This window comes from Lithobates pipiens, unplaced genomic scaffold, assembly GCF_037356315.1.
Source record: "Lithobates pipiens isolate NorthernLeopardFrog02 unplaced genomic scaffold, aLitPip1_a1.2 Scaffold_18, whole genome shotgun sequence".
Taxonomy (NCBI): Eukaryota; Metazoa; Chordata; class Amphibia; order Anura; family Ranidae; genus Lithobates; species Lithobates pipiens.
This window is the reverse complement of record NW_027507758.1, coordinates 369996661-370013780: the sequence shown is the minus strand read 5'-3', so window position 1 is coordinate 370013780 and position 17120 is coordinate 369996661. Positions and strand designations below refer to the sequence as shown.

Sequence of the window (17120 nt, the reverse complement as noted above, 5' to 3'; positions counted from 1 at the left end):
AGTTTGCTGTCCCATGTTATGTCTCCGCTTCTGAATATTGAGGATTTTACCTCCAACTAAAAGGATTGCCAGTGTTGAAAGGATTACCAGAATATGGTAATAACGTGACAGCTCTTTGGCACCTCAAACGCCTTTCAACATCGTCAACTTTCAGGGAACTTTGACATGCATCTCCAGCAACCCCATATATTAGAGTGGTTCTCTATTGCAAGATCGGATGTTAAGTGGTGTGCCAAGCTCCCAGAGGTTAAAGGAAAACATTTTTGTTAGAATGTATAAAGCATATAAATTTGCTATACAAGCCTTTTTGAAATTTCACTTAAATTGCAAGTTTCCTCTCTATTTCAATGTGCAGCTTTCATGAAAACTGTCAATAATTCAGCAGAATATAGCAACCTGCTTGAAGGCATTTTGAAGACCATTAGCATGCAGGCTGCTCTCAGACATGTAATTTCTTGCTTTTTATAGTCAAATATATTTTATTTAGGTTTTATTTAATGTATCAAAACAGTACAAAAAGGGGCCAGTACGTTTTACAATTCTAAAATGGTAATAACGGGATCCAACAAGTATAGGGGACATGTCCTCATAAGGAACAGAAAATGGTATTTGTTAGATCAGGTTTACTGTATATGACCAACAAAAAAGAAGGCTTACAAGGAGTCTGTCCACCATTGTCCCTAAAGGAGCAAAGAGGTGGTCTAAAGTCCATGGGCCCGAGCCCCAGATCAACCAAAATGACAGATTGCGGAGTAGGGGTATCCTGTGAAAGTAGTAGATATATTAAGAGAAGCAAAGAGAGTGAAATAGAAGGTGTGGGTCTCAAGGGGATCCCAAGGCCAGGAATAAGGAGGAAGTAATGGGAAGAGGATCCCACCTGATAAGGGGAAAATGTCCTGCTTTTTATGAGTGGATCATTTAATAAGCTGGAAGAAAATTTAAAATCCTCAACCCCGTGGTTTTTTTTCTTTTGCAGTAAGAGGCTTATCTGATGCTGTATAATATCTGCCAAACATACCTATCCCTTGTTTGATAGCATAATATGGGGAATACAAAGATTTGATCTCATTTGTGGTTGCCTGATGATCTTTGAGTTCTGGATGCTAACGACTTTTTTGTTTTGCAAACAGTCATCCAAAATATAAAGCCTGTCATATACGTGACAAAGTTTCCAACATGTTGTATACTATTACTGTACTATTTCTATGAAAATAACACATGTACTTTCCTACTTTTTTTTTTTTTTTTTTTTTTTTGTCCCCTGTACCCCTTGACAATTGCCTGTTCAGCATACTAGGTGAAGAGTTCTTGCCATAATATAACAAAAAATGTATTTGAGAAATACCATACTTTTGTCCTGTAAAGCCATAGCCATTAAATTGTGAACCTATCCTCCCCAGCAACAGCTCAGTGGAAATCATTTTAATTAGTCAGATTTTCCTATTTAAAAAGTTGTGTTTAAGAAAAATTATTCTCTCACAAAATTTGGGGTTAATGGTGCAAATCTACTTTTACTCTGAACTCGGAATGACCAGCCCTGCTCCAAATGTTATCAATATTACACCCGGTATATGTTTATCTGTAACGTGTCACATAATGGCCATCTATAGTAACACAAATTTTCTTCTATATTTTTTTTTATTTTATGTTTAATATCTGTGTCCAGATGACTCTACATCCTCATGTATTAATGCAGTTTTACACTTTTTTGTATAGCAATTGGAGTTTAATAAACTTTATTTTTTTTTATTTTTTGCGATATAAATAGATCCACCCAGAGAGGGTTGTATTTTTATTTTATTTTTTTCTCAACACTTTTTTAGCAATTCATAAGTCAAGGGCTCTTGCAGGGTGGGTGCATGCAGAGTTAGTGTGGCAAAACCAAAGGTAAATGTAGGTCCCTTGTAAAATCTGGCACGTTGCCTAACCACATTGGGTAACCCCACTTATTTCTCTGAAGAACCTAAAGAGTGATCATAGGACAATTGACCTTCATCCTCTGTGTGTTATTGACATACAGTTTATGTAAAGCTTGCCTACTGTATGTAACCTTGAATCTTTAAAATACAGTTAGAAAAGTAATTTGGAACGCCGTCCATAGGTGTCTAAAGGAGGAACAGTTCTTATTGCGAATGCTTTTGAAAATATTCAGCATTCAGAAATGCAAGTTCAGTATAGAAGAATGAAAAGGACATTCTGTTTGCTGTAGGCAGCTAGAAGGTTTATCCTTTCAGAGATTTAGGTATCTAGATTTGGCAGGTATTGTTACAGGATACTTGTATCACCCTGTTTCATTTACAAAAGGAAAAGCAAGTAGCAAGTGATATACAGCAATAGATACACAGCAATCACAGACAATTGTGTTCTATTTTACTTCATAGTAAAAAAAAAAAAAAAAAAACAAACAAAAACATACCCTGGATACCTAAACACAAACATTTAAAAGTTTAAAGCATAAAAGTGTAACACAAAAATGAGCTCTGTGACAAGTGCATTCTAATGCCAATGGTGGGCAGTGGTTGTTCCTTTTTAAAACCAGCAGAGGACAGTACTTTCCTTTTTGTAGTATGTCATGTTCTTATTCAATGAGAAATTTTATAGTAATTTGGTGTGTGATTTTTTTTTTTTTTTCTTTTATATATACATTGCTTCACGATTCAATTTGCCCTTGTGGTTTTACCCATTTTTAAATATAACCTAGAAATAAAATGGATTTAATGGGGATTTTATGTCTGAGCTACATAAAAAAAAATGTAAGTGGTAAAAAAAAAAAAAAAATCCTGCAAAATCTTGATTGCATAAGTTTTCACTCCCTTAGCTGTGAAGCCACTAAAAAACTGGTGCAGCTAATTGCATCCAGATGTCCTATAATTATTTGGAGGGAGTCCATCTGTGTCCAGCGACACCTGATCTCAAAATAAATACAGCTGTTTCGGAAAAGCTACATAGTTTGCTAGAAAATATATCTAAGCAGTATCAGTAAGACCTAAGAGTTATCAAAACAAGCTTGTAATAGAGTTCTGGGGAAGCACCATTCAGTGTTTGGTTTAAAAAAAAAAAAAAGTAAACCCCTATTTAATCCATTATTAAAAAATATATTCAAGCGTGACTCTGCTTAGTAAAGGCTGACTACCAAAGCTTTGTAACTGGATAGCAAGTAAGTGGCCAGTGGTTAACCTGAAGTAGCTGCACAGATCCACAGCTAGGAACTTTGTGGCACATATACTGTAAGCTACCTTTTTTATGTGTTATTTCGCCTACCTCTGTATGCTTGGGGGGGGGGGGAGATATATATATATATATATATATATATATATATATATATATATATATATATATATATATATATATATATATATATATATATATATATATATATAAATATATAAATTTTTTGCATTCTTCATTTTTCTATGTAATATATCATTTCCTTTGTCCATTAGGTGACAAATATAAAGAAGACTTTGAAAGCCACAGCTTCCTCAACTGCTCAGGACACTGACCAGCACCTTGCGGAACGGGAAGGGCCCCCCCTTGCTGAACAACGGCAGCCCACCAAAAAGATGTCTAAGGTTAAAGGTCTAGTCTCCAGTCGCCACTAGTGAACCTAAGAACAGGGAGGAGGCTCTAGGAGTACATACTTGCTCCTGGATTGTTTACAGACTTAACCACACACCACCATTGTGTCAGCCTCTTTCTACCCAAAAACCCTCGGAGACCCTGCCTGCTAGGAGGGACAATAAACCCATTAGCGCTAACAATGCTGTGACCCAGCTCAGTTTGCGAATAGTCCTGGCAGATCAGGACATGTTGCCTAAATCTTTGTGGATCCTTCTCGCTGCTGGAGAGGTTTGTTGTGTTACTGCAAGGCACAACAGGCTTCTCTGTCAGAGAGAGGATTACAGAAATGGCTGCTTATTGCTGCGTGGTTATAAAATCCCAGGTGACTTTGGTCCTGTCATCTCTCTGGAGATTTAACATGTGCAGTAGGGACAGGTCTGTATAGTAGGTTTTACTATTTTCTTAAATGTACCCTCTTGAAACATATTTTTTTTTTTTTTTTTTCAGGAAATTGTATTTTCTTTCCTCCTATGTCAGGCAACCAACTTTTGACTTCTACAAGAGATATTCTAATAATTTAGAGTCTCTGGGTAAGGGGAGATAGAAACTCCAGCTTTAAAGCACTTTTTTTTTTTTTTTTCTTGTATACCTAAAATCTAAGAGGTTTAAATCAATATTGGACATCCTGCTTAGTGTCTCAAGTGAGCAGAAGGGAATAACATGTAAATATATAAGCATATATGTATGTGCTGCTTCCATCAGCAAAGCCTTAGAATCACCCAGAGGAGGCATGCATTGAAGCTAAAGTATAGGAACAAACTCTCTGGCCACTTTCCCAGCTAATCCATTTTTTTGGACCGTGAGTGTTCTTTGGGGATTTGAAACAAGGTTCCCCTTTGATAAGACACCTCTGCAGTGTCATACATCTTTCTGATTCGGGCAGCGTGGTTCCATTATCTTAATATACACTGTTTCCCTTTCTGTGCATCTAAATCTCCAAATAATTATTAAAAAAAAAAAATACAAATCTGACTATCGTTTTATTTATTTCTGGGTAAATGTTTTTTTTTCTTTTTTTTGGGATGCAATAGAAATGTTATATTTTGTCACCATTCATTGTAGCTGAATCGACAACATATAGATGTAGTAGATATTGGTTTTCATTATTGAGATATTTATATAATTTAAAAGGGAATTGGTGAAGTGTGGTTTTTAATTATGGATTGTGAACGAACATTAACATTAGAGCAGAACACATGGGGAAATCTAGGAAATATACGTACTTAACCTGATTGTAGCTTCCATTTAAACAATATACGTGAAGTCAAGGTGGACCTAAAAATAAAATTGTTTGCCTGTTTTCTTAATTCTTTCCCAACCCAACCCGAAATCGGCAGCACAATTCTTCATCTGTAGTTTTATTTCCTGTAAGTGAGCTGTAGATTTACAGCAAGTACAAGAACCTAAAATAGTTTTATTCAGCTTCACCTATTTTGTAAACTTAAGCTAGATATATGTACCAGTGGAGTGAGGCAGACATTTGATGACTGTTTTTTTATTTTTTATTTTTCTTAACGTTTATTTTATGACAACTGCTTCATAAAGAAAAATAGGCAGGAGACCTGATAGCCATATTTGTCCAAAATGTACTAATGACAAAAAGGTTGGTTTATTAAAGGCAAATGGGCTATTCACACGAAAATCTGCCCCAGAATTTGGTGAACGTGGTAAGGTTTCACTTTGTAAAGAATACCCAATCATTTGCAGGGAAAGTAAAAAACATTTTTTTGCTTGCACATGATTAGATGTCATCAGCGCCTCACCTCATTTACTATTCACTCATTCACCTCGCCTCATTCAGTGTCCCTTTCACACTTGGTCTTTTTGCAGGCGCTATTTCGCTAATAATAGTGCCTGCAAACCGACCTGAAACAGCCGCTGCTGTGTCTCCAGTGTTAAAAGCCCCGAGTGCTTTCACACTGGAGCGGTGCGCTAGCGGGACCGTAAAAAGAAAAAATCCTGCTAGCAGCATCTTTGGAGCGGTGAAGGAGCAGTGTGTACACTACTCCTGCCCATTGAAATAAATGGGGCAGCGCTTTGCAGTGGTTTTAACCCTTTCTCAGCCGCTAGCAGGGGGTAAAACTGCCCTGCTATCGGCCAAATACCACCGCTAAAACTACGGTAAAGCGCGCTAAAAATAGCACTGTTTTACTGCCAACGCCGCTCCCACCCTAGTGTGAAAGGGGCCTAAGCCCTGGGCCAGAATCCCTTGCAAATGAGCAGCCTATCTGCCTTTTAGTATATCAACCCCAAAGAGTACACACGGGTATTTTTACCACAAAAAGTAAGCAACTGAAAGTGACAAAACAGTGAAAAACTGGCCAGCAACAGGATTATTTTAGGAAGGCCAAGCCCAATTTACACATTTACCCAACTGGGATGGGGAGACGGAATTGTACATCCAGGGTGTAGTAGCAAAAAGTTAAAAAGTTTACAGTCAAAGACTGCTTATAATTAATTGTCCTTCAGTGGTTTGCAAATATACCAGAGAGACAGATGGGAGGAGAACGTGAACTGTAAATTGTGTTTTGTTTGTTTGTGGCTGGTATAAACAATTTAGTAAATTTTATTATTTTATACTTGTTACACTTTTTTTTTTTTTTTTTTTTTTTTTTTTTTGTAAGCCCATCCTTGCCCTGATGAATCTAACCTTGGGCATAAAAGGAAGTCCTGGGCCTAAAATTTTTACCTTGTCTTTATGCAGAAAAAGAAAATGGGTTCCTTACAAGATAAGGCTGCCAGCTCAGACACTGCTTTCCAGAGGTGATGGCTACAAGAAATCCCATCTTGTACATGAGTAGAGAGAGGAATGTCTTGAATGTTAATGTCAAGAGAAGTATGGCCAAAGCTTTTTGGGCCATAATTCTTTTCTTGGTCACTTATTTTCTCTTTCGTTCATTGACGGACACAGCTCCAGTAATCTTGACCCTAGGGTTATTACGCCACCTTCAGGAGAGGACTAGGCAGAACATGTAATAGATGTGAAAACAGAACTTTACAGTTCCGCTCCCTTTGGTAATAGCCCCTCAGCCTGCTTCCTGGAGCTCAGTTTTTTTTTCTGCCTAGTTAAGAAGGACCTAGGCTCCCTGCGAGACCATTGGTCCTGGGATTTTTTTTTTTCCTGGATTTTGAGCAAGATTTTAAGATCCTGTGATCTACAATCAACAGCCGGCTGGATGACAGGCTGGATAATATAGATCCTTGTAGTCTCCCCAGCCTGGCCATCGAGAGCGTGCAGACCCTAGCTACACGCTGGGTCAGCCACGACATGCCCCTTCAGGCTCCAGGGGTGGCCAGTGTGCGCAACGCTCCGGGGCACACACATAACCGGACTACCGATGTCTTTGTCACAGTGTGCCATGGCCAGCAGCCACTGTACTGTTCTGGTGTAGGTCCGTGATGGGATGTCCCCTGCTCGTCTGGATGGTAAGTACAGCTCTTCCTGCCTCCGTGGGATTCAGCAGCTGGGCGTTCCCTGGGAGGTCAATTAAGGGGGTCCCTCTCTTCTCTACCTATCCCTATTTTCCTCTCCCCCCCCACCCTCTGTGGGGCATGCTGCATGACTCGGCTACTGAGTGGTGTGTGTACCTGAGCCAGGAGTCCTCTGGGGGGGCTCTGATCCTGGATTGGGGGCTGCGCTTGTTGTCTGTGTCCCTGGGTTGTCTGGTCTCTCTGCCGGTGTCTGGGCTCTGTAGGTGCTGCCGGCAATCACTGCTATACAAATGCAGTGATTCCTGTGTAAATGACACTGGCAGTGAAGGGGTTAACCAGTGGGTGGCAGTGTAGGGGTTAAGTGTTCCTAGGGGTGTGTTACTAACTGTGTGGGCCTGGGCTTTGTTTTAGTGAACACTGATCTCTGCTCCAATCACATGGAGCAGAGATCAGCGTCATTTGTTGCTAGGCAGAATGGGGAGATGCTGTTTACAAAAGCATTTCCTCGTTCAGCCGCCCCGTGAGACGATCGCGGGTATACCCGCGGCGATCGAGTCTGCGGGACCCGTGACCGGACTCAGGGGGGTCCCGACCGTCATTTAAAACTGGACGTACCTGTATGCCTGCCCGTGCCATTCTGCCGACGTACATGGGCGTGTGCCGGTCGGGAAGTGGTTAATGAAGGTACAACATTTAGCAACTCACATGGTTGATGATTTAAACAGGCACATCTAAGTATGCAGGCATCCGGGGTAAAGCTGTCCACATAGACGGTCCGCCACACTGCCATTAAAGTCATCCCTTCCATGCTACGCTCCATGAGCGCCTCAAGCCTTGGCTTCAGATCGCTCTACTGCAGGGTAGTCTTCCCGGTCACGGTGTGAGTTTCTAGATGTTGTACCTTTTATTAAATGTAACCATATTGCTACACTGAGAGGCGCCTCTCTTCTCTTCTCTCTTATACTCTGTAGCTCCTGCTGGAGTTTGCTTCTAATCCCTTTGTGGAGGCCTCCATTTGTGGATAGACATTTTATGGTTACACAACCTATCGCATTGTATAATCATTTTATATGGACTATAAACTGAAGGATTGATGAATAAATTGTTGTTGAGTTTCCTTTATTTCTGATGGGGAAATTCGCTTTGATATACAAGTGCTTTGGATTACAAGCATGTTTACAGAACAAATTATACAATGAATCCAAGGTTTTACTATTTTTATATATATATATATATATATATATATATATATATATATATATATATACACACATACACACACACGGGATGAGCTCTGTGTTCGACTCCAACGCATGTTCAACTCGAACACGGGCCGTTCGCCGAATTCAGAACTTTGTGGACTGTTCGCACCATATTCGTGTGGCGCGAACGGCCCACAATACACTGCCATTGCAGTGCATTGCTGGCTCATGATTGGCCAAGCATGCACTCTGACCCAGCATGCTTGGCCAATCACAGCGCCGGCAGCAAGCAGAGCCATAATTGCTCAGGGGTTTTAGTACACACCCCACACTATATAAGGCTGCCAGCACGGCGGCCTTGTGTAGTGTGTTGGCATGCAGGAAAAGAGCAAGATAGGCAGGGACAGTGTCTTTTTCCTTGGGAACCTAGCGCTGTTACAGTGGGTGTTGTGTGCCTCCTGCACAGTATATACCTGAAGCTATCCCTTATTCCTGGTGGTGTTCTGTTTCTGTAACACAGGCATCTGCAGCACTTACAGTGGGTGTTGTGTGCCTCCTGCACAGTATACACCTGAAGATACCCCTTATTGCTGGTGTTGTTCTGTTTCTGTAATACAGGCATCTGCAGCATTTACAGTGAGTGTTGTGTGCCTCCTGCACAGTATATACCTGAAGCTACCCCTTATTCCTGGTGGTGTTCTGTTTCTGTAATACAGGCATCTGCAGCATTTACAGTGCGTGTAGTGTGCCTCCTGCACAGTATACACCTGAAGCTACCCCCAATTGCTGGTTTTCCCATCTCCCTGCAGGCCATTACTATGTCTGGAAGGCCAACAAGGAGAGGCAGACAGTCACGAGCCAATAAGAGGGCAAGCGGGCTCTGTGTCTAGTGACAACAGTGCTGGTCGTGGACACGGTGCATCTTCATCAGCATGTGGCCATGGGACACACTTGTCCTTATTTTCAGCAGCTGGACATGTTGAGCCGCATCATGCCAAAGACTTGGTAGAGTGGATGACCAAGCCCTCATCATTCTCACCCAGGCTCAGGGTACTAGCAAAGCAGCTGCCAACGTGTCCTCTTCCCTCGTCTCAGTGTCATCAGTCACTCCTTCCCTAGACCCACCATGTCCTCCTGAGGAGTCCCTTGAACTGTTTGAGCACAGTGTTGGGTACATTCTTCAGGAGGATGCCCAGCGTTTTGAAGGCTCTGATGATACACAGTTAGAGGAAGGCAGTAGCGTGAGCGCAGAGAGAGGGGATGCTCAAGGACAGCAATCTGCCAGTCATGTTCCACCTGCTGCAGCATACTGCCAGGTTTGCTCCAGTGATGAAAAGGGAGAGGATGATGTGGTCACTGACTCCACGTGGGTGCCTGATAGGAGAGAGGAGGAGGAGGAGACACATCTCCAACGAGGCAGGATGCCCTCCAGGGGCCAGCTTAAGGGTAGCACACTGACTGAATCACACCGCAGAGCTCCGTCTGTGCAGGGCGTTGCCTCTGTGAGTTATTCCAAAATTTCTTTGGTGTGGGCCTTTTTTGAAACGAGTGCATCAGATCGCACTGCTGCTATTTGCAACATATGTCTCAAGCGTATCTCGTGTTGCCCAAACATAAGCCACTTGGGCACCACATGCTTGACCAGACATATGTTGACCTGCCATGCAGCTCGTTGGCAAGCGTACCTTAAAGACCCACACCAAAGAACAAAGCGGACCTCTCTTTTTTTTTTTTTCCATCAGCTGGGATCTCCAACCCCACTTCAGTCCTCTCTTAAACCTGCACTGAGAGGAATGAAGGTGTAGAATTAGGTGTGTCACAGTATTGCGGGCACTTTGCTAGCAGTACACTGACGTCCGATTGTACCAGGCAAATTTCCCTGCCCCAGCCACTGGACCGTTGAAAGAAGTTCACTCCCAGCCATCCACATGCCCAGCAGTTGAATGCTAGATTGGCTAAATTACTAGCATTTCAACTGCTTCCTTTTCAGTTGGTAGACTCGGCCCCCTTCCGTGAGTTTGGGCAATGTGCGGTTCCTCAATGGTAGGTTCCCAAACACCACTTTATCTCACGGAAGGTGATTCCGGCTCTCTACCGGCATGTGGAAGGCAATGTCCATGCCTCGCTGGACAGGGCGGTCAGCGGTAAGGTGCATATTACCGCTGACTCATGGTCCAGCAGGCATGGCCAGGGATGTTTCCTATCTTTCACAGCCCATTGGGTCACTCTTCTGGCAGCTGGAAAGGATGCAGGACAAGGTGCAGTAGTGTTGGAGGTTGTTCCGCCACCACGCCTCCAAAATGCTGCTACTGGTTGTGACACACCTCTCTCCTCCACCCCCTCCTCTTCTTCTTCTCCATGGCCTCTTTCTTTGCTTTGTCCTCGGAACCAGCGTTGCTCCGAAGGCATTCAAGGGGCTACGCAAGTATACAGGAAAAAAGATACCATGCCATGCTTGCTCTGGTTTGTTTGGGGGACAGGAGCCACACTGGGGCAGATATTTTGTCAGCTCTGCAGGGGCAGGCCGAGAGGTGGTTGACGCCATGCCAGCTTAAGCCAGGAATGGTGGTTTGCGACAGTGGCACCAACCTCCTCTCTGCCCTTCCGACAAGGACAACTGTGTGCCCTGTGTGGCTCACATCCTTAACCTGGTGGTGCAGCAGTTCTTGGGCAGGTACCTGGGCTTACAGGATGTCCTGAGGCAGGCCAGGGAAGTCTGTGTGCATTTCCGCCGATCATATAATACCAGTGCTCGGCTGGCTGAGCTCCAAAAGAAGTTGAACCTACCCAAGAACTACCTTATATGTGACATGCCCACCAGGTGGAACTCAACGTTGGCCATGCTGCAGCACATGCACATGCAGCAGAGGGCCATCAATGAGTACCTGTGCGACTACGGCACTAGGGTCAGGGGAGCTCGTTTTTTTTTCACCACGCCAGTGGGGCATGATCAGGGATGCATGCACTGTCCTGTCACCATTTGAGGAGGCCACGAGGATGGTTAGCAGTGACAGTGCATGCATCAGTGACACTGTACCTCTTGTTCACCTGTTGGAGCATACGCTGTGTGGAATAATGGACAGGGCACTTGAGGCAGAACAGAGGCAGGAAGAGGTGGACTTCCTTGCCTCTCAAGGCCCCCTTTATCCAGACAGTGTTCCTGCTTTCCCATCCATCACACAGGAAGAGGAGGAGGATTGTGTCAGCATGGAGGTGGAGCCTGGCACTCAGCATCAGCAGTCTTTTAGGGATGATTTACAGTCCCAAGAAACCCGTGGACTTGTACGTGGCTGGGAGGAGGTGGCTGCGGATCATGTCGTCCTTAGTGGCCCAGAGGACTCCGGACTGAATGCCTCAGCTAACCTAGGCTGCATGGCCTCCCTGATCCTGCAAAGCCTGCAGAAGGATCCTCGTATTCTTCGGATCAAGGAGAATGATCATTACTGGCTGGCCACTCTCCTTGATCCACGGTACAAGGGTAAGGTTGTGGACCTCATCTTGCTGTCGCAGAGGGAGCAGAGGATGGGACATCTCCGGGAGGCCTTGCAGAAAGGTCTGTGCAACGCGTTCCCAGAGACTGAGAGGTTACAAACTCCTGGTTCTGGACAAAGTGTTGCTGAGGCTGCAGTCAGTCACAGAAGGAGCGGTGGAGAAGGTGGCCGTCTGACCGATGAGTTCAGACAATTTTTTTAGTCCGCAGCCCCAAGGTATGATCGGTTACAGCAACCATCCCCAGCGTCTGATTTACATGGTGCAGGAATACCTAGGGGCAAGGTCAGACTTGGACACCTTTCCCACCGAAAATCTTCTGGCTTACTGGGTCTTGAGGATGGATCACTGGCCAGAGCTTACACAGTATGCAATTGAGTTACTACCCTGTCCTGCATCCAGCGTTCTTTCGGAATGCACATTCAGTGCTGCTGGAGGCTTTGTAACCGATCACAGGGTGCGCCTGTCCACCGACTCGGTTGATCGACTAACCTTCATAAAGATGAATCAGTCTTGGATCACCACCAGCTACCAAGCACCTGAAGCTGGTGTAACGGAATAATTTTTTTTGAAATGTCACATCCCTGCAAGACTGCCTATGCTGATGCCGAGTGACTGTCCTGTTATGTTGACTGCCTATCCTCTTCCTCCTTAATGATCCTGCTGATAGCTTGGAAGAACATTTTTGGTTCTGGGTGACGCTACCAGTGGCTAAGGCCCAATTTTTAAGCCCCTGTTTAACAGGGGCATGTAATTACAATTTGTGGTGCAATGCTTTGCAGCAGAGCTCATTCCTGCACTCCAACTAGAGTATCTGGGAGAGGTTGCAGTGTCGTGGCACCAGCACCAGTGGCTAAGGCCCAATTTTTCAGCCCCTGTTTAACAGGGGCATGTAATTACAATTTTGATTCAATGCTTTGCAGCAAGGCTCATTCCTGCACTTCAACTAGAGTATCTGGGAGAGGTTGCAGTGTCGTGGCACCAGTGCCTAAGGCCCAATTTTTCAGCACCTGTTTAACAGGTGCATGTAATTACAATTCTTGATATAATATTTCACAGCAGGGCCCGTTCCTGCACCCATCGAGAGTAACTGTGAGGACTTACAGTGTTAACTTGTGGCAACACCAACACCTTAAGGCCACATTTCTGCAGAGCATATAGGGCAGGCCCCTACTTTCAAACATCCAACTTACAAATGTCTCCTACTTGCAAATGGAAGGAGACAACAGCAAGTGGGATGAAAAAAGACGGACGGCCAAAAAAATTATACAGGGGTGATAATCCTTCCCTATGTTTTCCAAAAAGCTTAAAAATAGATTTTTTGACTGAATCTACACTTTAAAAATGTACCAGTTCAAAATTACAAACAGATTCTACTTAACACAATAAACCTACACAGTCCCTGTCTTGTTTGCACTGCCTGTATACTGCTGTTCTGAGTATATACAGCCTTTTTTTAATTTGGATACAGGGTTCCCCTTAATATCCGTACAAGACCCAAAGGGGCTGGTAATGGGCGGGGGGCTACCCATGCCATTTTTCTCAATGATTTTCATCTGTATTGCCGGAACCAGACATTACATTAAAACCGCAAGCAGTTCTAAATGACTTTTTTTCCGTTAAATGTCATTTTGTGCAGGGACTGTTCTAAACATGGGAAACACGTGCCACTTCATAGGCATACTATAGACACCCCCAGGCACGATAGTTAAAAGAAATATTTCACTTTTTTTCACTTTAATCGTCATTAAAATCAGTGCTCCTGAAAAACGGCCATTTAAAAAAAAAAATTTGCATTGATCCATGTCCCCTGGGGCAGGAGCCGGGTCCCCGAACCCTTTTTAGGACAATATCTTGCATATTAGCTTTTAATATTAGCACTTTTGATTTTGTAGGTTCGAGTCCCATAGACTTTAAAGGGGTTCTAAAGTTCGTATGAATTTTAGGTCCCTTCGAAGGGTCTGGTGTGAACCGAACCGGGGGGTGTTCGGCTCATCCCTAATATACACACACATATATAAAGTTGTGCTCGTAAGTTTACATACCTTGGCAGAATTTATGATTTCTTGGCCATTTTTCAGAGAATATGAATAACACAAAAACTTTTCTTTCACTCATGGTTAGTGTTTGGCTGAAGCCATTTATTATCAATCAACTGTGCTTACTCTTTTTTTAAATCATAATGGCAACAGAAACTACCCAAATGACCCTGATCCAAAGTTTACATACCCCAGTTATTAATACAGTGTATTGCCCCCTTTAACATCAATAACAGCTTGAAGTATTTTTTGGTATTTGTGGATGAGGCTCTTTATCTACTCAGGCGGTAAAGCTGCCCATTCCTCTTGGCAAAAAGCCTCCAGTTCCTGTACATTCTTGGGCTGTCTTGCATAAACTGCACGTTTTGAGATCTCCCCAGAGTGGCTCAATGATATTGAGGTCAGGAGACTGAAATGGCCACTCCAGAACCTTCACTTTATTTTGCTGTAGCCAATGACAAGTCGACTTGGCCTTGTGTTCTGGATCATTGTAATGTTGGAATGTGCAAGTATGTCCCATGTGCAGCTTCCTGACTAATGAATGCAAATGTTCCTCCAGTATTTTTTTGATAACATACTGCATTCATCTTACCATGAATTTTGACCAAATTGCCTGTGCCTTTGTAGCTCACACATCTCCAAAACGTAAGAGATCCACCTCCATGTTTCACAGTAGGAATGGTGTACCTTTCATCATAGGCCTTGTTGTCTCCTCTCCAAATGTAGTGTTTAGGGTTGTGGCCAAAAAGCTAAATTTTGGTCTCATCACTCCAAATGACTTTGTGTCGAAAGGTTCGAGGTTTGTCTCTGTGCTGTTTGGCGTATTGTAAGCCAGATACTTTGTGGCATGTGCGTAGTAATGGCTTTCTTCTGGCAACTCGACCATGCAGCCCATCTTTCTTCAAGTGCCTCCTTATTGTGCATCTTGAAACAGCCACATCACATGTTTTCAGAGAGTCCTGTATTTCACCTGAAGTTATTTGTGGGTTTTTCTTAGCATCCCGAACAATTTTTCAGGCAGTTGTGGATGAAATTTGAGTTGTTCTACTTGACCGTGATTTGGTTTCAACAGAACCCCTCATTTTCCACTTCCTGAATTTGAACACTGCTGATTGTCATTCTCAATTCCTTGGATATCTTTTTATATCCTTTTCCTGCTTTATACAGTTCAACTACCTTTTCCTGCAGATCCTTTGACAATTCTTTTGCTTTTCCCATGACTTAGAATCCAGAAACGTCAGTGCAGCACTACATTAAAGATGCAAGGGTCTGTCAGGAGACCAGAAACTCATTGACCTTTTATACACACATACACTAATTACAAGTAAACAGATCACGGGTGAGGGTTGTTACCTTTTAATAGCCATTCAAACTTATTTGTGTCAACTTGTGTGCATGTTATCAGGCCAAAATCACCAGGTATGTAAACTTTTGATTAGGGTCATATGGGTAGTTTCTGTTGTCATTATTATTTAAAAAGAGTAAACACAGTTGATTGATAATAAATGGCTTCAGCCAAACACTAACCATGAGTGAAAGAAAAGTTTTTGTGTTATCATTCATATTCTTTGTAAAACTGACAAAAAAAACACGTCAGCTCTCAATGGGGAAAAATATCACTATACTAATATGGGCTGGGTAATGTGCTAGGAACGAAAGAATGCCACATCGTTTGATGAAAATGATCAACCTACAGAGGGCTGAATTCAAAGACGCCCCAAAAATACTCATCTTTTTGTACTGTTTTTCACTAGTTTTGCATTTGGCTATAGTCAGTGTCACTACTCGTAGCATGAGGTGATACCTGGACCCTATAGAGGTTGCACAGGTAGTCCAACTCCTCCCGGATGGCACATTAATATGTGCCATTGCCTGAAGGTTTGCTGTGTCTCCCAGCATAGTCTCAAGAGCATGGTGGAGATCCTCTAGTGGGCCCTGTGCTCACTGGCCGGCACCGCGGAGCTCGATTTGCCATTTGACATTGAACACCAGAATTGGAAGGTTCCGCCACTGGCGCCTGTGCTTTTCACATATGAGAGCAGGTTCACTCTGAGCACATTTGACAGATGTGAAAGGGTCCTTGAGAAGCCATGGAGAACGTTATGCTGCCTGTAACTTCATTCAGTGTGACCAGTTTGGTAGTGGGTCAGTAATGGTCTGGGAGACATATCTATGGAGGGACACACAGACCTCTACAGGCTAGACCAATGTTTCATAACTCCAGTCCTCAAGGTGCCCAACAAATCATGTTTTCAGGCTGTCCATTATTTTGCACAGGTGATTTGATCAGTTTCACTGCCTTAGTAATTACCACAGCCATTTCTTCTGAGGGAAATCCTGAAAACATGACCTGTTGGGGAGCGTTGAGGGCTGGAGTTGAGAAACGCTGGGCTGGACAATGGCACCTTGACTGCCATTAGGTATCGGGATGACATCCTTGGTCCTGTTGTCAGACCCTATGCTAGTGCAGTGGGTCCTGGGTTTCTCCTTGTGCATGACTATGCCTGGCCTCATGTGGTGAGATTAGGCAGCCAGTTCCTGGAGGATGAGGGAATTGATACCTTTGAATGGCCCCCCACGCTTGCCTGACCTAAATCCAATATAACACCTCTGAGACATTATATTTAGGTCCATCCAATGCTGCCAGGTTGCATCTTAGTCTGTTCAGGAGCTCAGTGATGCCCTGGTCCAGATCTGGGAGGAAATACCCCAGGACACTATCCGTTGTCTCAGGAACATGCCCTGACTTTGTCAGGCATGAATACAAGCACGTGGGGGCCATACAAACTACTAAGTATCATTTTGAGTTGCTGCAATGAAGTTTCTGCAAAATGGACTGGCCTGCTGCATCATTTATTCACTTTGTTTTTTGGGTGTCTTTGAATTCAGCTCTCTGTAAGTTGATCATTTTCATTTCCATTCAACTATGTGGAATTATTTTGTTCCTAACACATTACACCGTCCATATCAGTATAGATATCCAGCATGATATTTTTCCCCATTGAGATCTGATATGTTTTCAAAGTGTTCCTTTCATTTATTTGAGCAGTGTGTGTGTGTGTGTGTGTATATATATATATATATATATATATATAAATATAGGATGGAAAAGGACTTGGGGGTCCTAGTAGATGATAGGCTCAGCAATGGCATACCATGCCAAGCTGCTGCTAACAAAGAAAACAGAATATTGGCATGCATTAAAAAGGAGATTATTTCCACAGATGAAACGATAATTCTCCCACTCTGCAAGACTCTGGTCCGGCCACACCTAGAGTATGCTGTCCAGTTCTGGGCACCAGTCCTCAGGAAGGATGTACTGGAAATGAAGCGAGTA

At 43.3% G+C, this 17120-nt stretch overlaps 1 protein-coding gene across 2 annotated transcripts in view; it reads left to right on the top strand.

Annotated features, from left to right (window-relative positions):
* COPS7B (COP9 signalosome subunit 7B) overlaps positions 1–4588 on the top strand; it is a 43816-nt gene extending 39228 nt beyond the window's left edge. For both annotated transcript variants that reach the window (XM_077487666.1, XM_077487667.1), the window contains exon 7: positions 3444–4588. In XM_077487666.1, coding sequence (XP_077343792.1) covers positions 3444–3602 — 159 coding nt within the window. In that variant the 3' untranslated portion in view covers positions 3603–4588. The remainder of the gene's footprint in view (positions 1–3443) is intronic.
* Positions 4589–17120: the final 12532 nt, after the last annotated feature.